Source organism: Pygocentrus nattereri, chromosome 10, assembly GCF_015220715.1.
Source record: "Pygocentrus nattereri isolate fPygNat1 chromosome 10, fPygNat1.pri, whole genome shotgun sequence".
NCBI lineage: Eukaryota > Metazoa > Chordata > Actinopteri > Characiformes > Serrasalmidae > Pygocentrus > Pygocentrus nattereri.
Genome location: NC_051220.1, coordinates 37,293,004 through 37,319,311, shown reverse-complemented (window position 1 = coordinate 37,319,311; position 26,308 = coordinate 37,293,004). Strand labels below are relative to the sequence as shown.

At 40.9% G+C, this 26,308-nt stretch overlaps 1 protein-coding gene across 17 annotated transcripts in view; it reads left to right on the top strand.

Moving 5' to 3' along the window:
• The window catches only part of nrxn3a (neurexin 3a), a 483,992-nt gene that overhangs the window by 300,616 nt on the left and 157,068 nt on the right, over positions 1-26,308 (top strand). Inside the window, exon 1 of one of the 17 annotated variants that reach the window (XM_037542008.1) lies at positions 15,759-16,690. The exons of 15 other annotated variants lie outside the window; for them this stretch is intronic. In XM_037542008.1, coding sequence (XP_037397905.1) covers positions 16,426-16,690 — 265 coding nt within the window. In that variant the 5' untranslated portion in view covers positions 15,759-16,425. Of the gene's footprint in view, positions 1-15,758; positions 16,691-26,308 lie in introns of those variants that run through there. One more of the 17 variants, XM_037542007.1, reaches the window with a different exon arrangement.

Below are 26,308 nucleotides of genomic sequence, written 5' to 3'. Positions count from 1 at the left end.
GTCTCTCTTCAGCTTCTTCACCAGCCCCCATTGATAAATACGCGAAATTGGGTGCTTTAGTGCTTAAATTTCAATTCATGCAGAAGAAAGATGGTTATTTTGCAGTATTCCTAGCCGTACATATTCTATCTGTCTGAAAAAGAGAGTAAACTGAGGCTGGTACTGAGTAGATACTGTAACTGTTAGTGTACCAGTGCTAAATGCATCCAAAGTTACATCACTGGTGTATTAGTAATTATTAAGTGCCACCAAGTGGGTTTCATCTCTTGCTGACCATGTGGATAGAGTTTATGCAGAACATCCTGTCTTCTGTTTGGGTCTTCAGGCTTCTAAATGGCTGGTTCATGATTCCCCTAATTTGTAACTGTCCAACATGTAGCTGGTCATCATCTTTTAGCGTTAATTGTGATGTACATGATGGTCTTTTCCAGTGAATTAGTTTTCTCAGAATATGTGCAAAATAATAGCTTCAGTTTGGTTGTCTGGACTTTTGTTTGAGGATCCATGTTTTTGGTTTCTTTGCCGTCCAAGGAACTCTCAAATGTCTTCGACAGCAGGGGGTGGGTGAGGGGGTGTTTGGAGGGGTGTCTTCGCCATCGCCAGAGTTCAAGTATATCTGAGCCAACACACATAAAAATGCAAGTGTAAACGCATCCAAGCCTCATCCAAGAAGAGGAGGTGGATTAAGATGCATTTGAGCCACGTTATTGCAGTATAAATGCATCTGTCCCTCCAAAACGCATTCAACAACCAAAACTCCTACCAGCATGACGGAAACCCCTGTACAACCGAAGCCCCTCTGAGTTCAACGTGAGCAGACAATACTGCACAAAACAAACTGCAGGTCACTTAAACAATAGATAATTGGTTGCAGTGTAAAGAGCAGATTTGCATAAACTGCCCCACGCAGAAATCGGATTTCAGTCCGACTAACCAGAGACGCATTTGACTACCAAGTGTGAATAAATATGGCTAAAATCTGATCAGGATACAGTTCAGATACTAGTTGATAGTTCAGATACAAGATCAGGTATGGTCATAGTATACAGCCTTGTTGAACACCTGTGGCAGTTTGGAGCTAGTTTATTTCTCCATTTTGTGTCATGACCATGGCACGTTGATCAGTGTAGAGATTCCTGATTTAGAACAGTTTGGTGCTTTAGACAACAGAAAAAAGAACAAATGAGCAGACATTTATTCTGGCCTGGTAGCTCGTTTTATTAAATGAGTGCAGCTCTGGCTGTTCTGTCGGTAAGCACAAGGACGTTTCTCCTATTCTGATGAATTAGGCACAAATGTGAACCACTAAGAAAAACACATTTAGTAGGAGCAGCATGAGCAGCGGTGACACATGCTGATTGATGACTCTCATTTAGTGTTTGAAACTGATTTATGATGAACTTATGACAATTATTAAATCTTGAAGAATTGTAAAGAACGTTGTACATTATAAAAACAAATGTGTAGAACCTTAAAGAAAAGGAAGAAGCTAATCAGTCATGCCAGAGACTTAGTGGTGCTCACTATCAACATGTGTACATGCATCTACATGAGTCAGGCAGTAATCAGATCTCTGCTATCTATCCAACCAGCTAGTAAACTCACAGAAGATGTGACATAAAACTCAAACTTTAAAAAAAATTTGCACCACTTTACCTGACAACATAAACATATAATCTAGAAGATGAATATTTAAATTCTTCATATCATCATGCATGTAGTTTTCAACGTCGTTTTGCTGCCCTCTTGCAGCATCTCTGCTCGCTTATTTCTGGTACCGCAGCCTGTTTTCGCACATTCACACTGAGAAATCAGAAAGAAATCAGAGTAAGGGTTTACATGCACTGAGAAATCTGGGGCTGTATTACAGAAAATTCTTAAATCTGAGATCTGCTGTGTTGTCATGGCAACTTCAGTTAAGACTAAAGTTAGGACAGATGCTATTACAGAAAAACAGATCTTAAGTCCATTATTTTATTTTATTTCCACATAAGAATATGGCATTACAGAAACATCCGAAATTGGCAAAATATCCTAAATGTTTTAACAAGATGATAAACCCCAGAGCATCTTAACTTTTTTTCTGTTTTACTTATTTTTTTTTATTGTTTTATGCAGTGATGGGCGGCATATTTCACTATAAGTAGCATAATGACGTTACACTTTGTATGTTACGCTTTGAGAGCACACGTTTTCTAACAGCGTTTAAAAGCCCCAGACTCTGCAGACACATAGCTTATGTTAGCTGTCTGACTGACTTGATTACATCTTTGTTTCAGCTGTGCATGTATGGATGGTTGCTAGGTAACAGACATGACAGTTGATTGTTGACTTTAATATTTCAAGTTAAGATTTCTTAACTTGAGATAAGAAAAGATGCTGTGAGATAAAATTCCGAAATCAAGATCCGATTTGTGTCTGTAATACGAATTTGTGAAAAATCTTATCTTGACCTGTCAGATCTTAAGTTAAGACAAAAAGATAAGAATTTTCTGTAATTCAGCCCTTTATTACTGAGTAAATTAGACTTCTTAGTCAGATTTTTAGACCTTGCTCCAATCAAAGAAATCAGTGTGGTATTTACGAGACCATTTGAATAGTTAGGAAACTGCAGAAATGCAGTTATGATCAGATTATTGAGTGCATGTAAACACACTCATCGTCACGCAAAATCCTTTCTCTCCATTTTTATCGTTTTTTTACCTTTATGCATGAATTGACAACTTCAGTCACACGTTGTATTGTGTTGAAATTTCATGATAAAATATATTTGTTCCTCTTAATACTAATCCATATAGATGTAGTACTACATTTTATAAGTACATATATCTGAACACAGAAGAGGAAGTGAAAAATACAGTTATAGACATCAGCCAGCAGCTCCCATATCAATGCATCCCTAGAAATTCCATGTACATTTTGTACTTGGAGAACAAAAAAGACGGATTCTGATCTGCTGGTCTGTGTAACTTAAAGTAAGTGCAGCTTGTACAGAGTGGGGTTTGGATTCCTTTTATAATTGTCCTTGCTGGTTCAGAGTGGACTTTCCAGTGGTATCTGTCGTTTAGTATGAGTTCGAGACAGTGGGAAGGACACAGCTCTCCTTCTGGTCATATTGAATTCTCTCTGCATGCGGTGAGGACAGTGCCCCGAGGCTAGAACAAACACCAAAGGCCAGCCAGCCAAAGTAAGCACATGCATAGGAATACCAAGCAGCCATTAGAGTTGTCCTCCCAGTCTGATTTAGATGGACTTTAACTATGCTCTCCTGTGATGCCAGTAGAGAACGTACCCGAGTGATGCGCACCCTGCTCTGAGGAATTTTCGTTTTTGCGAGCGTCTGCGTGTGTGTGTACAGGGTGAGGCCACTCATCGGCGTGGTGTGAGTGTGCGGGAGTGTGTGTGGGGGGGGTGTTTGTCAGGCGTAAGCGTGCGCAGGGAGAGCCTTACTACAGTGAGTCAGTGATGAGTGACTAAGTGAGTGAGTAATTGAAGGAGGAGCTGGAGGATTGTGCAAGCTCCTTAGAAATACGGATCACTATAGTGGGAATCCAATCCACTGCTTGATAAGAGGTCTGCACTAGCACGAAATTGAAGCCCAGACCCGGCCCAGATTCGGCCCGACAGGTAGAGGGGAAACTTGAACCTGATCCAAACCCATTAGCTAGGCTTTGTTTACGCATAGACTACACTAGAGAGAGAAAGAGATGGCACATGAGAGAAAATGTGCATGAAAACAAATCAGTAACACTTCACTGTATTGCAGTGTTCGTAAGACTTCATACAAAAACTAATATGACACATACATAAGCTCATTATAATGACCAACATGAACCTACATGAAGACGTACACTGCTCAAAAAAATAAAGGGAACACTTAAACAACACAATATAACTCCAAGTAAATCAAACTTCTGTGAAATCAAACTGTCCGATTAGGAAGCAACACTGATTGACAATCAATTTCACTGCTGTTGTGCAAATGGAATAGACAACAGGTGGAAATTATTGGCAATTAGCAAGACACACTCAATAAAGGAGTGGTTCTGCAGGTGGGGACCACAGACCACTTCTCAGTACCTTTCTGCTTTCTGGCTGATGTTTTAGTCACTTTTGAATGTTGGTGGTGCTTTCACACTCGTGGTAGCAGGAGACGGACTCTACAACCCACACAAGTGGCTCAGGTAGTGCAGCTTATCCAGGATGGCACATCAATGCGTGCTGTGGCAAGAAGGTTTGCTGTGTCTGTCAGCGTAGTGTCCAGAGGCTGGAGGCGCTACCAGGAGACAGGCCAGTACACCAGGAGACGTGGAGGAGGCCGTAGGAGGGCAACAACCCAGGAGCAGGACCGCTACCTCCGCCTTTGTGCAAGGTGGAACAGGAGGAGCACTGCCAGAGCCCTGCAACATGACCTCCAGCAGGCCACAAATGTGCATGTGTCTGTACAAACGGTTAGAAACCGACTCCATGAGGATGGTATGAGGGCCCGACGTCCACAGATGGGAGTTGTGCTCACAGCCCAACACCATGCAGGACACTTGGCATTTGCCAGAGAACACCAGGATTGGCAAATTCGCCACTTGCACCCTGTGCTCTTCACAGATGAAAGCAGGTTCACACTGAGCACATGTGACAGACGTGACAGAGTCTGGAGATGCCATGGAGAGCGATCTGCTGCCTGCAACATCCTTCAGCATGACCGGTTTGGCAGTGGGTCAGTAATGGTGTGGGGTGGCATTTCTTTGCAGGGCCGCACAGCCCTCCATGTGCTCGCCAGAGGTAGCCTGACTGCCATTAGGTACCGAGATGAGATTCTCAGACCCCTTGTGAGACCATATGCTGGTGCAGTTGGCCCTGGGTTCCCCCTAATGCAGGACAATGCTAGACGTCATGTGGCTGGAGTGTGTCAGCAGTTCCTGCAAGATGAAGGCATTGAAGCTATGGACCGGCCCGCCCGTTCCCCAGACCTGAATCCGATTGAGCACATCTGGGACATCATGTCTCGCTCCATCCACCAACGCCACGTTGCACCACAGACTGGGAGTTGGCGGATGCTGTAGTCCAGGTCTGGGAGGAGATCCCTCAGGAGACCATCTGCCACCTCATCAGGAGCATGCCCAGGCGTTGTAGGGAGGTCATACAGGCATGTGGAGGCCACACACAACACTGAGCCTCATTTTGACTTGTTTTAAGGACATTACATCAAAGTTGGATCAGCCTGTAGTTTGTTTTTCCACTTAAATTTTGTGTGTGACTCCAAATCCAGGCCTCCATTGGTTAATAAATTTGATTTCCATTGATGATTTTTGTGTGATTTTGTTGTCAGCACATTCAACTTTGTACATTCAATGAGAATATTTCATTCATTCAGTTCTAGGATGTGTTATTTGAGTGTTCCCTTTATTTTTTTGAGCAGTGTATAAATGGTTATAAAGGCTTATTTAAATAGGTGACATATCTGTCAATCAGGCTGCTTTGACGTCAAGTTGACATCTCTGACTTTTTTCTTTTGGGGTGTCCTGGCTCAATTACGTTTACAGCATTTAGCAGACGCTCTTATCCAGAGCGACTTACAAGAAGTGCTTTGTCTATCTAGAGAAAGTATCTTTGCTAGTTACCAATAGGTTAGAGAGAAAGACGGTCCTGAGCTTAGAAACAAAGTCACTGTAGATCCAGAGAGAAAAGGAGCAGAGTTGAACACAGAACAATGTGCAATGCAATGCAATACAATACAGCACACTACAATACACAGTGCAATACAATATATTGCAATCAATACTTAATTCAATGATATTTTGGGCTGAAATGACGTGTTATAACAACTGACTTTGTAGTCTGTATGATGGTTATGACATGGTAAAACAAAATTGCTCTGAGAACCGTCCTGTGTGCTAAGCTATGTCATACACTTAGAAATAAAGGTTCTATGCAGATACATTTATCATCAAGGTACAATGTGGATGTACAATGTGGATGTAAAGGTACAACAGTGGTTTTAAGGTATAAATGTGCATCTTAAACAAGTTTTTACAGGTGAAAAGTACATATTTGTACATTTTCATAACCAAATGTTTTAAAACAGAGCAATAAAAAGCCTGCAGTTGAGACGGGGTGTGTGGAGTCAGTACACCTTAGAAAGCATCATTTCAATGGATTATGGTACAGTTGTGTTCCCTGACTAAAGTCTCTGAGATGTCACTGGGGTGGTCCCCTCAAGGGTACAAGAGGGGTACTGACCCAGGTGACAGTTTCATACCTTTATTTCTGAGTGTATTATCAGCATTATGTCACTGTGACAAACACAGATCTACAAAATCTCACCCTAGAAAGTGTCATGACAACCTACTGTCAAAAAAAACCTCTCACAGATGTTATCAACTTGACATCAGAGCTGGCAAATGCAACCTTTAAGGCGAACATCACTTACAGGGATAAGCCTTTACACATATCTATCACTGTTCAAAGAAAAAACAAGTATCTCCAAAGTACTAACTTTACAGGAGAAGGCAAAAACACTCGCCTTTCAATGCAAGTTAATGTTAAGAGGTTTTATTCCAAGTGATTTTAGAGCGTTTCTCTTGGTCCATTCATTGTGAAGTTGTCGCACAGTGTAGAGGACGGCTGGTTTGTTGAAATGATGTAGAAAAATAAAAATAATGGAGATACATGGTTTTCTTTGGACAGCGACGACATGCATGCATCACATTGCCTTATGAACACTGCCCTACAGTATATATTGCTTCATAAGGTAATACCAAGGAAATCTACTAAACAAAAAAGAAATCAACTGATTAGTAGACAAGCCCGGGCCTGACCCAAACCTGATGTTTCACATTATAAATCAGCCCGAAACCCAGGGCCTGTTGGCTCACTGCACTGACAGAGACAGATATTGAGTAAAAAATCAAATTCACACAATTTTCTCCTCACTTAGAAACAAATACATGAGCAGAATTCCAGCTTCAAGGTAGCCGCCAGTGCTGTTTTTCTGTTCATCATTTGCACAATTTTGTCCATTTTTTATGACTGCAGTGTGTCGTACACTGTCAGAAATCACAAAAGTCTGTTAGAGATTACTTAACATCTTAGTTTGAGACATTTGTGTGATCATTCAGGTGTGCTGATTGCACAGGGCTTATTGTTGCTGTACATATTGTGTACGTCAGCCTTACAGCTCCAGTTCAACTACTAAAGAAGTGAAATTCAAACACTGAACATGACTCACTGATTTACATTTGGAGTAAGGTCTTTTTTTTCTTTACAAAATCGAAGGTGCAAGTGTAGTTCCAGCTTACATGACTGTAAGTAAAGTTATGGTCAGTAACAGATCAAAGACTCCCAGAGGTATATAGAATTCTCTCCTCTGCACCCCACGATGAATGCATTTCCCTGCCTTGATGAATCACATAACCAGCCAAATGACAACCAGCTTGCAGCACATAGAGCCGAAAGTACAGCTAAGAGGTGATTTGAGTGCCAGCAGGTGGCAGACAGCATTCAGCCCGACATCTCAATGATGAAAGGAGAGAAAGGTGGTGGACTAATGCACCTTAAATGCTAGTTACTAGAAATGCTCAACAGTACTCAAATCATGACGTTTCTCACTGGGCCTTCTGGCCAGCGGTAATTGCATAGTTCAGATGAAATACAGGTAATATAGGTTAGCTCTGGTTTAGGTGGCTGTATTGTGAATACTGTGTGCAATAATTCAGTCCTTAACCCCTACATGACTTCTGTCACCAGCTTCGGTGAACTAATCAAGATTTTAAATATATTTATTCTGACAGGCAATCAAGTATACTTTTTTGCATTTTTGCAATGTCCACTTTTCATTTTGTACCATTTTAACAGATTCTGAAACGAAAATTTTGTATATACAAAACCTTGAATCTCCAAAATTTTTACAGGAGAAGCAAAAAACATCCTTTACTTTTAATGTAAGTCAATGGAACCAGAATTTTTTCCAAGTAATTTTGGGCCGTTTCTTTTGGTCCAATCATCATGACATTTACACACAATGTAAAGGACAACAGGCGTTTTCAAATTGAACTGAAAAGCAAAATGCAGATACAAGGTTTTGTTCTGACAGCAGCAGCACACACACACACACACACACACACACACACACACACGCGCGCGCGGACATTCATAGGTTTCTACTAAACTTAATCCTAACATCGATATCCAAAAGGCAGTTTTTCTGCTCTTTTAGTTTTCAAATAAAAAAATTTGTGGTGAAAACAAACACATGCTCAAGTGATGACCAGCAAAATGTCCTCACTTGAGCAAAAATTTCATATGGTCTTTTCAAATACAGCAATAACACACACACACACACACACACACACACACACACACACACACACACTATTTATTCATTAATTTTTAGCCACTATAATGTTTTGGCAGTTTTACACCATCATAAGAGTTGGAAGTTTGTAGATCTGTTTACGTTTGCGAAGTTCTGGATCTGTACAGGTTAGAGAAACACCCATGATTCTCTAAGCTCGGCATGTGTGATTTCTATATTCATCAGGGCGACTGTGCATCAGTATTCTACATGCTGCCCAACCATGTGCGGCTTCTAAACATGAAGCACATGGAGGGGGGGATTTCAGGCCCAGCAGGAAGCGGCCGTGTGTGTTTTGTATGCGGTGGGTTTTAGCTGATCTGCACTACAGAGAGAGCTCGCACATACAGACGGCTCCAGGCAGGTGCTGCAGAAAGCTGCTTTCCCTCGTCTGGGCGAGCGCTCACCTCACGGCGTTCAGCCAGGATGGTCTGTGTCCTCCAGGTGGCTCCAAAGCATGACCGCCATCATAGATCCTTCCTGACGACTAGAGCTGCTCCACAGTGCAGCCCAGTCAACACTTCATTAGGGATAGAGTTGTGAAGATTATAATATCTGATCCCAGGTTTTTATATAATCGTGATTGTACAATGAACGTATTTCATCACAGTTCAGTTATATGCAAAGGTTTTAACACCTGCAGTAAAATCACATTTTGTTGATTGTTCCAAGTGAAAATAATTGAACACATCCTCTACAGAGAGCACTCTTAACCAAAAATTTAGGACACAATTTCTATTTATTTGAGTTTAACATATTAGGAAAAAATTTATTTAAAAGTTATTGTATTTTTCCAGTATGTTAATTCAGCAAACACACATTAACATTGAAATGTACAGAACTGTGTTCTCTGTAGAGGCTGTTTTCACTTCAGTTAAACATGTAAGATGACCAGAGGTGCATACGACTGTATCAAATTCATAGTCTTTAATCAGTGCTTCAGCAGGGATTGGACAGTATGTAAATGTCATTCATATATCAGTGAGTAGTATTATTATTATTATTACAGTATTTTATATTATGATTTTGTTAAAATATGCTGAACAAAGGGAGCTTTTTTCTTTTTTACAAGATCATAGTAAGATCTGATGTTTTCATATATAATACAGCCACACAATTTAGGTTATATATATATTATTTATATTGTATTAATAGTAATATCTTGATTAATGTCATGCTGTTTTTGTGAGCGTTTATTATTATTGATTATGATCCAGTTACTTGTGTGTGTGTGTGTGTGTGTGTGTGTGTGTGTGTGTGTGTGTATATATATATATATATATATATATATGTGTGTGTGTGTGTGTGTGTGTGTGTGTGTGTGTGTGTGTGTGTGTGTGTGTGTGTGTGTGTAATCAGACTTTGAACATAACAGCTGCTCATTCACATTTTATATGCCAGTGTTCACACATAAACAGACACAGTTCAAACAAGTTTTCATTATTCACCATATATTCACCATTAAATATACCATATATATTTAAACCGCTCGTTAACTCCTGAAACCTCACCTCTGCAGCTTGTGTCCATTTGTGATAGCTGATAATGACAAACCTCACACTTGTGCAGCTTAGCAACTACTCTATCTGTGAGAATCACCACATATGAAGTGAGCTACTGTGTTATGGGTAAAATGTATACACTGTTTGGTAAAATGTCTCAACAATCTGCATCATAAGGAGCTTTTTAAGCTTGACTGCAAAAACGGAGATAAAAAGCTGTTCAGGGAGTTTAGACTGAAGCAACTGACAGAAATCACGTTCTCCACAAGGGGAGCCATTAGCAGTCAAGTAGCTTTTGATGTTTCATAAGAGCAGTGCTTTATGTCAGTGACATGTCAGTGTGTTCAGCACTTCTGATGTAAATAGCTGTTAGTATTTCATTAGGTTTTTTTTTTTTGTTTTTTTTTGCACAATAGTGAGTGATGCTTTTATAATTACCCTTTTTGCTGTTTGCTTAAAGGAAAGCTTAGTTAAATGTCACCTTGCAAGAAAATCAATCTGTACTTGCACCTCTTCCCTTCAGATGCGCATTATTTTTAGTAAAATGTATTACTTCTCATAATATCAGCACTCCAACAGGTTTATGCCCATTTCTGGGAGCTGTAGTGTAAAAGGTGTTGTCTTGGCATGCAAATTTCAGATGGATGTAGCAGCCTATAAACTTCTACTATAACTGCAAATAGATGACAATTATGCATGGCTGCTATCAGAGTGATTACAGTTTGAAATGGTCAGGGTATCTGTAGGCTTTGTGCTGATGAATAACATTAAAATGAACTGTACCATTCCTAGACTCTAGACTTCAGACAGTGATGAGAAGATCAGCAGCCGGTTGCACCAGCTGAACACAAGTTCAGTCGTAAGTTGGAGAGTGAAGTCCATCCTAAACCTTACGTTGAGAGTAGTTCATTTAAAATTAGTGACACACAGAATTTTAGCTGCCCCACAGACATTTACAGCACATTTTACCCAGTAGAGCATATATGATTATAGATGAAAGCCCTGTCATGACGTTTTCACTCTTTGCAGCCAGTCAGTGACACTACCCAACTTCAACAGGCAATGTTACACATGTATGATCTCCACACAGTGAAATTGCTGCATTTCTCTCTTTTCAAGCCACATTTACTTTGTGTGCCAGCCATGTTATCTATAATTCAGAAGGAGATTGTTTAATAATAATAATGTGGCCTCTGTCTTCCGTTTTGTGTTTATTCTGTTCTGCTCCTGGAATTTTTCTGATGTCCAAACTGCACAATATTTTATCTGCACTTTATCAATGAATGATTAGTAGCATTAGTGAAGCTGCGGCTACTATTTGAATCTGCTAAATAACAAAGGTAAAGTGTGCTATGATAATTATATTCTACAAATAATCTGTTATGTATTGTATGATAATAAGATCAGCGTCACATAACCTGAGCACTGATGTATCAGCTCTTATTGCTCTGCACGCAGTTGACTCACCAGATTTTGGAAAGACCCTGTAGAATAATATCTCAGTGCTGGACACAAAATAGGAATCAGGGCTCCATTACCGTGTGTTGTGTAAATCTGCAGCTGGGAGGTCTGTGATCATTTCTGTCTCCAATCAACGAAAACGAATGTAATCTCTCCTGCAGCAGTTTTTGCAAACACAACCAGAGATGTATTTCATTTTCTTGCATCTCTGCCTCTGCCTTCTACACTGTAGACTGGGGTTCAATCCCCACCTGGGTAAGCACCCTAAACTAAAACAATAAGAGTCCTTGGGCAAGACTCCTAACACCACGTTCGCCTACCTGTGTAAAATGATCAAACTGTAAGTCACTCGGATAAGAGCATCTGCCGATTGCCGTAAATGTAAATGTTTTCCTGTCAGTCAAATTGACCAGCCATTTAAACTGATTTCTTACAGCAGAGCTTACAGCTGCTATACGTGTAAAGTTTAAGGTATAACTTAGAGCTATGTTGAAAATGTTACTTGATGCAACCGTTTAAATTCTAGTAGCTCGTAAACTTGAATGTAGTGGCAGTTTACATTCAAACTAGGCTACAGTCGAACTTGTGCTCAGCTGATGCAACTGATTACATACAGGTCAACAACCCAAATGTTAAGAAGAGCCATTTTGTCCTTTCAACAAAAATTAAGCCACGTTTGGAGCCCCAACATTATATGTCCATTTTACCATTTTGGCTGTAAATGTTTCAGCATGTGCTAAAGTACTAGCATAGGCTAAAATATAATGGTAACACTTTATTTGAAGGCTACCTACATAAGGGCTTCATAACACACTCATAAGCACTGAATAATGTGTTTATGAAGTACTACTTGAACATTTATTAAGTGCTTATGTCGGTTCTCGCAACCTGACATAAGATGTTTTATGAAATAAATGACATTGTACTGACATAATATGAATAAACGTTGAACATATTTACAGCACTAAACATATTTAAACCCTATACATAATTGCATCACTCATCTTATCCATGCCATGGAGGGAAGAGGGGGTGGTTCCCAGGCATATTTAACCTGATATCAGTACAATGTCGTCTTAAGAATGCTGACATAAGTGTTTAGTGCTGTAAATATGTTCAACGTTTATTCTTATTATGTCAGTACAATGTCATTTATTTCATAAAACATCTTATGTCAGGTTGCGAGAACCGACATAAGCACTTAATAAATGTTCAAGTAGTGCTTCATAAACACATTATTCAGTGCTTATGAATGCATCATGAAGTCCTTATGTAGGTAGCCTTCAAATAAAGTGTTACCAATATGATGCACATGAAAATACAGACTCACTTTGCTCTTCGTTAAGCTTTAGCTCAGCTATGGCTTCTTGTCTCGCATCTCCTGCAGGAAGCGTTTTCACAAAAGTGGAATAGTTTCTTGGAACATCTCCCAATGTTCGACTTTTATGAGGCAGAAGTCGCTTCTTATTTTCCAGCGTCTTTCGAATTTTCCTTTCCATCTTAAATGCTGACTGAGGCCACAGAATGTAACTGCTGCACCGTTTAAGGTGGAACGGGAAAGTTGAACAAGAAACTGGCGAACGAGAAGCGGCTTCATCTTTCTGTCCTTTTTAGTGTTTGAGTTTCTTGTTGCAGATTAAGCGCATCAGGAAACCAGCTGGAGTGATTATAAACACACGAGTCCATTCGACTCCAAATCATCGATGTTTGTCTTAAATTTTTTTCTTTGCCTTTTCGTCAGTTACTAGCTAGGCCGGACTGTTATTGCTGCTACGGTGGCCAGCGGTCTGCGTGCCAACCTTCAGGGTTACGACGTGAATTAGCAGTTATACATTAACTCCAGCTTAGATTAGCAAAACCGAATTCTGCTGTGGAGCCGCAAAAGGGCATGTTGCCGACCCCTGACCTGTACCTGTGGTATTCTTAACCAGTACTTCACCTCTTTATAAAATGGATATGACTGTGGTATTGATGTGTAAATTGAATTTACAGTCTGTTTTTCCCCTTTAAGGAAATGGAAATGATTTTTAAGTGCTCTCATTTGTGGATTATGAATTCTTTGTTTAGTATAAAAGCAGATAGTTGTGTTTGCGAGCACAGACACGGAAGGCATTCTTGTGAGGGCCACCCGAGGCTAAGCGTATTCAGACGAGAGGATGAGACTGAGCTTTAATGAAACTGGAAAACAGCCTTTTTGATAAATGAGTACCTTTCCAGCACTTTTTTTTCTCCCCTGCCTGTCTTCTCTTTCTCTCTGCCTCCATCTGCAGAATGAATATGTGTGATTACAACCACAGAAGGTTTAAAATAAGCAATTCTCCATGCACAAAGGGCCGAGTGCTGGGAGAGCTTTTCCACCAGAGTAATATCAATGAAAAGTTGATTTGCCGTTGCTGTGTGCCGTTCTCTTCACTGCTATTGATTTGCTCCGAATGAGGAGGGTGGTTAAGAATTTCAGCATCATTTTTGGGTGCAGAACTGATCCAAATTCCACAGGCGGCAACCCTGAATGGGAATGTCCATTGAAACAATTTGCGTTTTTGTGCCGTATCTCATTTCTGTCAGTAAATTTTCCCAGAAATGAAGACTGTGTTTTTTATTTTGTGCTCTTTTCAGCTTAAATTATGTTTGACTATTTTTACCAAAATATGCCTAAAGAGTCCTGAAGTCTTTCAGAGGAAAATAACAGAAATGCATCACTCACATGTAGCTTATAAATATTGTAATGTCAGATGTATTTACACCTCCACCGGCTCGCGGGCATTCAGAGCCGCCATCCCAAACGAAAGCTTATTTTAAAGCAGAATGAACACGTTTTCATAATTCAATTATCATGTTTTACTTTCCATTACACCTCAGACCATTTGTGTTTCACTAAGCGAATTAGAGCTCGGAGGTGCTATTTAAAGCTCTGAGGCAGAGCCAGCCGGCGCTGTCTGAGCTGCTCCACAGCGCAAGCTCAGGAAACGCGAAGCCGTCAGGAGGAATCGGGAGAAATCACGGCTAAATGGCGCACAGATGTTTCCTGTTTTTGTTGCGTGCAAATATGATTCTGTCCCAGGCTGAGCAGGTAACTTCAACATGGCCTGGGTTTGTCATCTTATTTCTCTCTCTCTCTCTCTCTCTCTCTCTCTCTCTCTCTCTCTCTCTCTCTCTCTCTCTCTCTCTCTCTCTCTCTCTCTCTGGTTTGTTTTTTCCTCTTTGATCATTTCTTCCTCCTTTTCTTTATTGCTTTTTTTCTTCTATTTCTTTGTCTGTTCTCTCTTTCCTTTATTCCTCTCCCTTCTTTCTGTTGTTTCTTTCATGCCCCTTTATTTCTGTCTCTCTCGTCTCTTTCTCATCACTCTCTCTCAACTCTTTCTCTCATCTTTTTTCTCTCGCTCTCTCCTGCATTTTTCTTATTTCTTCCTCTCATTTCTCCATCGCTCTTTTTCTTTGTTTTCTCCCTCTCTCTGTTCTCTCTCTCTCTCTCTCTCTCTCTCTCTCTCTCTCTTACACACACACTCTCATCTTTTTATTTCTCTTTTCTGTTTTTTTTCTCATTTCTTACTCTATTGCCTTTTTCTGTTTCTGTCTTTTCTTGTTCTCCCTGTTCTCTTTTTCTCTTTCTTTATGTCTCTCTCAATCTTGTTTTTCTTTCTCGTCTTTATTTCTCTCAATTCTTTCAGTTTTTCTTTATCACTCTCTCTTATCACTCTCTCTTCTCTTTCTCCTCTTTCTCCTCTCTTTTTTTTTTTGCCTCTCTGTCTTTCTTTGTCTTTCTGTCTACTCTTTCTCCAACACCCTCTTTCTCTCCCTTACCCTTTATTCCTCTCTCCTCACTTTCTCTTCTTTCTCTATCTCTCTCTCTCTCTCTCTCTCTCTCTCTCTCTCTCTCTCTCTCTCTCTCTCTCTCCTATTGTGTCTCTTGAGTAATGCGTACTAGTTGTTCTGCATTGGCTTTGCTGCATTTGTTTAGGTGCTCAGTGGGAATTTGCATAGGCTGCCTTGTGTTGGTTGTTTGCGCTCCATCTCTCTCTCTCTCTCTCTCTCTCTCTCTCTCTCTCTCTCTCTCTCTCTCTCTCTCTCTCTTTCTTTCTCTCTCTTTCTTTCTCTCTCTCTCTCTCTCTCTCTCTCTCTCTTTCTCTCTTTCTCTCTTTCTCTCTCTTTCTTTCTCTCTCTCTCTCTCTTTCTCTCTCTCTCTCTCTCTCTCTCTCTCTCTTTCTCTCTCTTTCTTTCTCTCTCTCTCTCTTTTTCTCTCTCTCTCTCTCTCTCTCTCTCTCTCTCCCCCCTTCCTCATGCTGTTTGCTTTGTTTCACCTGTACCCCCTCCCTTAGTTTCTCCCTCCCTTTCTCCATCCCTGTACAGTCTCTCTCACCCCTCCCTCCCTCCCTCACGCTCTCTCTCTCTCTCTCTCTCTCTTTCTCTCTCTCTCTCTCTCCGTCTCTCTCACTCATTGCTGAGCGACGCTGCTAGAAGTGCGTCAAGGCTCTGTCCAAAAACAGAGCAGACAGGCAGAGCGGTGCTAAGAAGCAGAGAGAGGGAGCGAGAAAGAGAGAGATTGAGTGTGCATCTGTGAATGAAGAGCAGAGGCTGATTTCATCTGCAGCTTTTCGTATTGCAACACCTTTCGGAGCAGGGGGAGCAGACCAGCGCCTGGGAAAAGGAGTTTTGGCTTCCATGTGAAAGTCGCTTTGCTTTGAAGAGAGAGAAAGTCTTTCTTTTTCTTTTTTTCCTTTTGTCCAGCCTCTTTTGTGTTTTGGTGTGTGGGATGGACTTTGAGTGAGGAGGATCGGGTCATGACCCTCGTTTTCCGCTGGGTAATTGTCACCGCTTTGGCTTCCCTGAGTGACGGGACAGCGCTGTGGCGAGCGCGCGTGTGAGTGAAGCAGCTCAGCTGCATCAAAACAGCTAGAGCGGTCAGTCTCGGGCGCTTCTATTCACTGACCACTGTGCTGGACTCTCATTCCTTTTTGTCCCTCCACAGAGTGAACGTAAACACTCGGGAACGTGCGCGGGACAAGCCGTAAAAGAGCGCAGGGGTGGGTTGAGGCTCCTAGCATGGGGCTGTCTCCATCATGAGAGAACCCCCCTCTCTGCCCCTAGTGTCTGTGTGCGAGCCGGGCGTGAGTCATGCGTCCCAGCGGAGTGGTCCCATCCCGCTTCAGCTGGACCCCTTGGATGTGGTCTCTGACCTTGGGATGTATTGCCGGTTCCGTGTGGAGCTCCTCGTCCAACTCAGCTAACTCGGATAGCTCTGGGGCTGTAGGGGCTGCTGGACCCCCGGGGTCGTCCACCTCCTACACCCGCCCTGATAAGCATTACCACGGCAGCCAGATACAGCACGCTGCTCCCATCTCCATCTACCGCTCGCCTGCTTCGCTCCGGAGCGGACACAGTGAGTGCTCAGTGGACTTTAGATCCTCAAGTTGGGGTGGGTGGGCATGGGGGGGGGGCATGTGGTGGGGGGGGTGGGTAGCGGGGGGTGGCAGGTTGGGTTCTTCACTCTCCGAAGAGTCTTGGCTGGTTTTATCTTGTAACTTTATAATAGACGGATTTTGCCAAAAAGCTTTACAGTGAACTTTACAGACATTAGTATAAACAGATTTTAGTCCAAGTAATTTTGGACTCATTTTGTCTGTAAACTTGTTGAAGACAATTTTATCTTAATGCAAAAAGAGCAGTCTGCATTTTGAAATGACGTAAAATACATAAAAAAACGTAAAAATCTTTAAGCAGTGAAGATATATACCCGCTTTTTTTTTTTTTTTACCTCCAGTTAATAGTTATTGTCTCCTCTGCGTAGTTGCCAGGTGCGTTAACTGATTGCGTGCGTTAGCATTGTGTTGTCATAACGGAGGTGCGTAATCACAGAATTAGTTTATTGAGAAGAGCTTGTGTCACTGATTCACAATAGCGTTTATCAGGCTCTGCATCTTCTCCAGCAGTTTAATTACATGCGGGGACATATTACAGCACCACTGATAAACTAACGCTGTGTTTTTGTAGCGAGGGGGATCTGATAAGTCTTTAGCTATTTTGCAGTTTTTGGAAGTTCTCTGTCCCAAGGCACGCCAGGCAATTATTGCGTTACAGGCTGAGCCACTGAATCCATACTATGCTGTGTTTGCTCATTTGCAATGTTTCAGTCAACAAAGCACCCCCCACTACCTACCCCGAGCACGACTGGGGAAAAAACCTGAACGGTGTCACTGGGAGAGGGGAATGTGGCTTGGAACTGCTCTCTTTTTGAGTGTTTTTAGGAGATGTCCATGTCCATCTTCTGTGCTTCGGCTGACCTTTGTGGACAAATTTAGAAAGTTGCACTGCTGCCCTTCAAGGCTGAAAACTGAAATAAAGCACGGGAGGTTTTTCCTCTTGAGGTATCATTTCCTGCTCCTCCTAATAGACTTTTAATCTGTGTTTTATGTCAGTGTTTGCACACAGCCGCGAGGTCGAGTAAGGCAGCGTTTCAATTACAAATTCGAGAAAGTTCTTTCCCAGCTAATGTGCTGAGATTCATTTTGGATTACTCTCTCTGAGTTGATGCAGCTGGGGACAGTCTTAGCTGAGCTTTGAAGCATTCTTATCCAGCCCATTAGAATAGAAGAGGCAGCTGTAATTTATTTATTTAGACTGATGCGATGCGGCTTTTCTCACGTCGTTGCGTTTCGGCTTTATTTCTCGCCATTAGTTGGGCTTACTTATCTCACACAGGGCGTCTGTACTGCATCCTTTAACAGTGCCATGCTCTACCAAATCCTCCTGCCTAATTATGGAAAGGTAAGCTTGTCTTTGCTAAATAAATATGTAAGTTGCTGTGAGGTCACTTGGCATGTTCGTTCTAGCTAATTATTATGATTCTAAGGTTCTTTCTTTCTTGTATTCATTCAGGAATATCTTTTTTTTTCCAACCGATAAATTGATTTCAGTTTTACGCATGTACCTTTTACTAACTCTAATGTACACTATTAGGCTTATCCTTCAACTTTGTTTGCCCTGAATACCTTTTAAAGTAAAAAGAAACTCTAATAGGTTAGTTATTTTTTTGATAAATGGGTCCATTTTAGCCTGAGCAGAAAACCTCTGAGTACCCTGAATTAATATCTTTCCTTTTTTGTTCCATCAGCAAAAGCACATCATTTCTGGAGCAGTAATCAGGTTACTCCACAGCCTCTGCCACAGCAATTAGTGAGCCGAGAGGTAAAATTGGTCAGTTTCTATCCCTCTAAAAGCCCCGGGTCGAGCGGCGCATTAGATGACTCTGTCCACTCGCATTGAAAGGCCTCGGGGGCCCGGCATGGTATTAGTTATGGATGACTGACTGGTACTTGCGCCCTCTTGTAGTTCCGCCTCATGCTGAGTGATCAGACGGACCCTCCAGCAGTGGGCTTTTTATTTATTTCTCCTTACAGCATGTTTTACCTCCCTCTGCTGATTACGCTGCTCATGCTGCAGTATTGGTGAAATCTGCTTGGCCTTTGAGTTTTGGTGCCGTCGGTTTGGTGGGTGTGCGCAGGCTGTTTTGATGCTGAGAAGGGGAGAGAGAGAGAGAGAGAGAGAGAGAGAGAGAGAGGGAGAGAGGGGGATTGGGCTGATGGCTCTCGGAGAAAGCAAAACTCAGCCTGAGCGCCACTCCATCTCTCCACAGCAACTCAACAGTGAGCAAGGGAAGTGAAAGGAGATTCTCTCACTCATTTCTTGTCAGGGGTGTGGGGCATTCCTGTGTTTTTGCTTTTGTGTGTGAGACAGTGTGCTTGCGTTTAATATGTCGTTGCATTATTATTATGTATATGCTTACTGTATGTGTATTAATAGAATTCATATTATACATAAGAGGCTATATGTAGTAATCGTGTGCAGCATATGCATTGTATAGTTGAGTCAAGTCAAAGCATAAAAAACACGTGTGTGTGTGTGTGTGTGTGTGTGTGTGTGTGTGTGTGTGCATATATAAGAAAGAAATAAATACTATATGTAAGTACCTGTTTATAATAATATGGCCCATATGCATTACACAGATGTATCTCTTTGTAATAATATGCTGTATATATGTATATCATATATATGTGAGTGCCTTTATTTTATAGTAACGGGTCACATATAAAATCATATATACACTGCTATGCAAAAGTCACTTGCACTTAAGAACATTTTGTAAAACCAATTGTCTTGGCACTACATGTGCTGGTGTTGTCACCAGCAAAATGAATTTAACATAGTGAAGTACTGACTAGCCAAACCAGGTGTTGGACATAAACTACAATGAATAATGGGCTTCCTTAAGGAGAGGTTTGGAAATGGTTAAACGTGCACATCAGCATACATAAAATCACGACTTAATGTATTAATGTTGTTTGTGTTCATTGTAATATTTGTGGTTTTTGGGCAAATTAAAGCTTCCTGACCAGATAAATAGCTTATAATTTTCTCAGGTGCCTAAAACATATGCATAGTATTGTACATATATAAAATATTTCTACATGTGATATATGTAAAATGTATCTATATGTATTTCATATGTATATGTTAGAATAATGGAGTAGCATTTCTTCAAGCCCAATCCTTCATCTAACCCTGCCATTGAACTTAACCTCAGTAACCAAGAAGAAATGGACTTTTCAGCCATAAAAATGAAACGCGTCATAAAGTCAAACAACACTTTCTTCCAGGTCACCTTTATTTTTCTCAGATGTTTGGGTCATTGTTGTCTTCAAAATGTACAAAAACAAGCCCAATGTGTGTGCACACACTCCCGTTTGTAGACAAGACCCACTGCAGGATTCAAAAGGCATTGCAGAATTAATTTAGCCTGAGGCAAAGATTTCTTGGATGGCGATACCACCACCAAGCATCAGGCGCCTTTTAGCGATAAAGCTTTTTTTTTTCCTTTCATATTAATGTGCAGCCTTATCTGTACATGCCTGAAGCGCTTCTTATGCACATACTATCATACAAACAATGTATAAGAGCGTTGTAATGTTACTGGGGATCAGTTTTACTGGACACAGATTTTTTCTTGACGTTCTCTCGTTTGATTTTGGACTAGGACTGTGTGAGGACCAGCCCTCAGCCATAACCCCCCCCCCCCCCCCCCCCCCAACACACACACACACACACACACAGCTCTTTCCCTTAGGGACTCTGACCTCCTCCCATTTCAGTTTACTCATACTTAGATTTGTCATTAGTGCTTGACCTTTAGCTGGGCACAGCAGAAGTAGCTATCCAGGAAAAAGAAATACAAGGGACAATAACGGAGCAGAATGCCTCTGGCATTTTCATTCAGGTGGACAAAACAAAGCGTTCTTGTAACAACTAAACAACACTGGCAGTCCATCAAATTATACCCCACGACTGCCGTCCAGCCAAGTTTTAAAATATATAAGCAAATTCAGTTTAGTCTAAAACATACTGTTTAAATGTATTTAATTAACATCCAGCAGACTTTGCTTTGGACTAATTTTACTTCTCTTTTCTTATCAAGCTTGACAGAAACATTAAATCATAATTGCAATAATTGCCCGCCATTATAATCCTGATAAAGAAGGAAGCTTAATACACCTAGCCATTATCAATAGTTTCCATTTGCTTATTATGTCGTCTTTTTCAGGTTAGTTCTGAAAAGAAACTGCTTCCACCTCATTATCTCGCTTTTTCACTCGCTTCAAACTCCTGTGCACGCGTGATTTCTGCACCATACATTTTGATTAGCCGTCCAGCGTCTCAGTTGAAAGGCAGCAGCTAATGTCCGCTTCGTAGCCGGAATGATTGACTTGTACCGCGAAGGAGTGTAATTCAGATACATTAATGTGAGTGCATTACCATATCTCGGGCTGGTTCACCTGTCACAGCTCACACTTAGGAGTAACTTTATGAAGTTGCACGCCTTGGCGAGCACAGTTAGGCCGTGCAGTCGCAGCAGGGCGCTAAGGAGCCATGCTCTGTAATGGTGCCTCCAAGTGCGGCTCTGAGGCATGCTGGACCAGGCCGTGTCAGGTTAATCTGGTTAAGGCAGAACGGAGTGGTGCAGGTTGGAGGAGAGCGAGGGTTCAGGGGCAGCCGAAGGAGCTGAGACAGCAGCCGAGGCCTTCACGTTGGCTGCTCTGACGACTGGGGCTGCTCTGGAGCCCTGCGAGTGTCTTGCTGCGAATTGAAACGTGGATCAAAGGGAAGTTTAGACCTGTGTCCTCAGGATAGGGATTATTAGAAACAGCAAGCATGGGGAGGAGTGCCAGATAACGGGATTTCACAAGGCCTGAGCAGGGAGAGAAATCCTGAGGAGGGTTGTGTGGGACCCACTTCGTGATGCCACATTAGCATTTTGTATGTGAAAAAATCCTAAATTTCAGAACTGCTGTGGGTTTATTTATATTGGCTTTCTCTTTTAAATTCGCCCCCTGAGTTAAAGGTGGTGTGGCTTATTTTTTCTTCCTTTAGTTTTACATATTCCTTTTCTATTTTTAAGCCGCAGAGCTTCTGTGTGTTTCCTGACTTATTTACACAGATGGCTGAAAGGAAAATACAAGATATAAAGGCCTGTATGTTAGAACTTGTCAGACTGACTGCATGCAAGTAAGAAATGTACACTTTTATTTTTTCTAAAGTTTGCGCGTCTGTTGGTTATTTACAGTCTCCGTGGAATTAGTCAGTCTGTCTTTTTATGTAGATACTGTACCAATGTCAGCACTGATACCAGTACTTAAATATAGTATCAGTATCAGTTACGTGGGAACGATACCTGTGACTGACACCACAAACCAATTTCTGAGCTGCTTCATTAGTCACTCGTCAGCCGCTGTGTGGTCACTTACAGTTTGAGTTAATGTCATTGAGAGAGTGGAAGACACTGCTGCATTCTCAGCGTAATGATATCCTTTAGACTTGATTTCGCTTTTAGCATAGCAGCTCGCTAGCCGGGCCAGTGCTTTCACTAGCTCCTCCAACGTGGTCTCACAGCCGTTGTTTCAGCCAAGCCAGAATGAATAGTCACAGCGTGATTGATGGTTGTAATTGCTGAACTGACGTTCAGAGAGGCAGCATGAGTAAACAAGACACACGTATGAGACAAATGACTTGATGAATTTGGATGTGAAACATTCAACTCCGTTTTTGAGCCAGAGGAGCCGCTGTGTGTTGACATGTAAACACCACAGGTTTATCTGTATACTGTTCAGTTCTGTTTTTAACTGTTATGCATAGTAAAGATGTTTCAGCTACATATTCCTAAGTTGATAAATAGGTTCTTATTGCTAATTATATATTAGTAAACACTAAATATACAGTACATAAACAAAAAGTTTTCTTAAGCAGCTAATAAATATATTCCAACAACTAAATGCCATCTAGTATATTATCTAGTATATATATAAAATTTTTTAAAATGTAATTGTATAATATCAGGACTTATAGGTGAGAGAGGTTAGATGAGGTTAATATTGGTATGGGTACTCTTTATCGGCTGATACTAGATGGTCAGGTATCTGCATCAATGACGGAAGGGAAAAAGTGGTATTGGTGCATCCGTACATGTAGTTGTACTTGAAGTCCTGGTGACACTCATGATACACTCAAAGCATATTTAAATGTGATGCATCAACACAGGGGTGGGCAATATCATGATATTCATCCTTATTGTGATCAGTTACATCATGATAACCTATTCTGCACACATTATGGATATCATCATTACTAGAACTGTCAAATTAGATAGATAGATAGATAGATAGATAGATAGATAGATAGATAGATAGATACTTTATTGATCCCGAAGGAAATTTAATTTATTAAATTATCAATTTGAATATTCATCTAACTTATCAATTCAATGATGCCCCAGACATCCATAAGTCGAAGAAAGTGTAATTGGTTCTCTGGTCCTCCTCCCCTTTGCTCAACGCAGTTCTAGCCAACATGGGCTTCTGTTAGCAAGAACAGAATCCTCATAATGAGCTGTCCAACAATGTTACATTAGAAGCAGTTTAAAAAGATGCGGTGCTCTTTAGCCATAACACTGGCTCAAACTAAATACTTGAATTATGTTGTCTTCTTAGGGAAAAAGTGCATTTAAATAGAAATATGAGTATTTGACAAACACACCCATTAATTCAAATGACAGCCCCAATCAGTGCTTAAGGAACACTGAGTGACTGGATGTCTCTTTGCAAAGTGAGCATGTTTAGCCCCGTTTAGAGTCGGTGCAGCACAGTGCACAGTATGTGAAATGCTGAATAAAAATCATTATATTCATAGTTTTTAACTGTTCTAACTTATCAAACCTATATAACGGTTGTATATTGTGATGTAAAGTATGATAACGTCATATTTCTGCCACCCCTAGGTTCACAATAGCATATCATGTCGTCCACAGCCGCTCTGAGTAGGAATCTTTCACCATGCCATCCACTGGATCTGTAATGTAGATTACACTCTCCTGTTTGTTTGGTTAGATTGTAATGCTTAGTGTGACATGCAGCTGCTCTCTCCCTTGAATGTGGGCAAATGAACCTCTGAAATGCTTGCAGTGATCTGACTAAAGCATTCCACATCAGTGAATTCTCCTATGGCACAATGTTGCTCTAAATAGATACAAATAAAAGGCTGTGAATATTCCCTTGTTAGACAGGACAGATACATGCGAGCCCCTCCACGTATCTGCTTTGCATATTCAGTGTGCCAGTTAAAAAGCATCAGCAGATTTGAGAGCTTTGCTGTGACACCCCAGTGGAACCACAACATCTAGCAGCATTGAAACATCATCTCCCCGAATCTTATTGTGGAGGCATGTGTGTCGATCAAAAGGACGCTCGCCTGCGTACGCCTGTCATAGCAGATGAATGACACTTTAAATTCAAGTTTTTACACTCGCTAAGAATGTAAATGTTTCCTCAAGCAGCCTAATAGATAGGGGTAGTATGCACTCGCTTCACTGTAGGTGTTTCCATCGGAATGTATTTCCATTTCAGGCTTTTCTTAAAGAGGAATTTCATCCAAATTGTACCGCTTTATATATTCCCTGGTAAGAAACAAACACCTGTGCTCCATGCATATAACAAACTAGCTACAAATAGCTTGGTACAGCATTTAGACGCTGGTGAAAATTGCCAGTTGAGTCTAACTGATTTCATACATGGCAGATGGCATATGCTGTCAGATTATGTTCAGTGTCACGTTAACATCACTGATGGGTGTCATAACAAACGGCATAATGTTTGATGGCATAATGGATAACTATAGTAGATTGGCATGTGACAAACTGTCATGACATTAAACATTGTAGAATCATCTTAATGCCAATTACAAGCAATGATATGACATGGTACTGTCATATCCCTAAACACAGCCTGTCATTACGTTTGCCATGACATGTTTCAGACATACTTATGCCATATTTGTGTGGCAGGGACCAGTTAAAATGTTTCAAATGCCAAAAAAGGACCTACAAACTCATGCCCGTGTAAGATGACCCACATGGGCGGAGCTTTAAGTTATATCCTGATATCAACAAGATGTGAGCTAGCTACATCATTTAGAATTTGACACTCAGCTTTGACTGAGAAAAGAAAAATTCAAATGACTCAAAATGCATGACATGATGAGAAGACCCAAAAAGGCAGAGCCAGAATTAAATTACATAGTGATATCAACAAGATACAAGATAGCTACAACATTCAGACACTTTCCTAGTAAAATTTGACACTTGACATTCACCTGCCTTTAAAAAAGAGAATTCAGATGACTCAATGTGTGAACTAACAGCAAACTAACAGCAAACAGAGTCCAACGAAGCAAACATCAAAACAGAGCAAGGACATGAAACAGAGCCCAATCCAAAGACCGGTAAACGCAAGGGGCAAACACAGGGCTTAAATAACAGGGAAAACGAGGTTCAAACAATCATGGGAGGAGTTACAAAACCAAAACAAACGCACATGGGCTAAACCAATACACGAACACAGGACAGGACTGGGAGGGGCCGATCGTGACACAATGTATGCCATGCTAAGACCACCAATGTGGGTGGAGCCTGAATGAAGTTACATACTATGTAAATGAAGTTGCACTGTGTGTGTGGTGTGTTCAAGTGGTGTCAGAAACTGGAAAGTACCAATTTTTCCATTTCCCACAATTTTCTCACCTCCCACTTCAATCAGACTTCAGTCGTCGTATCATGGCATGCGTTTTGAGTCATTTGAATTCTTTATGGTTTTTAAATTAGGCATAGTGGAGTGTTAAATTCTGCCAGGAATGTGTCTGAATGATGTAGCTAGCTTGCATCTTGCTGATGTCTGTATATAATTGAATTCAGGCTCTGCCCATTTGCCTCATGTTGTCATGGCATGCATTTTGAGTCATTTAAATTCTTCATTCTTTTATAGTCAAAGTTGAGTCAAGTTCTGCCAGGAATGTGTCTAATTGATGTAGCTAGCTTGCATCTTGTTAATGCATGCTCCGCCCATGTGGGTCATCTTACAATATAATACAGTAGCATGACTTAACATTGAACAGCCATCAAAGTGGGAAACTTGGGTTTCTATTTGATTTTAGTTTACTGGGTGTTTTTGAAATGACACAGAAAATCAGACAACAGTACAGAACTGCGAAGTGTAATTAGAAAATAATGAAATTATCTTTATGACCAAATGTTCTCTGTTGTCGAGGATGTTGTGGGTTTGTGGTGCCTGTGCAGCTTGAATAGTGTAATAATTACTTTATTAAGTTTATCACATGTAATTTATTGTTATGTTTGTCCTTAATAATAAGGATTTTCCTTAGTAGTGCTTAATTTCAGCATGCTTATTCAAAAGCATGAATAAAATAGCAAATAAATAAATAAATAGACTTTTGGTTTCAGTTTTCATCCGGGTGCTTCTTGCATTTCACTTTCAATTTAGAGAATTTCAATTCGGTGCATCACTACTGTTCAGCTGGAGCTGGATAGCAGCATTCACATTTATATTACATTACTGATTCCTTTATTCAAAGACAACCAGATATGAAAACATTCTTGAACATG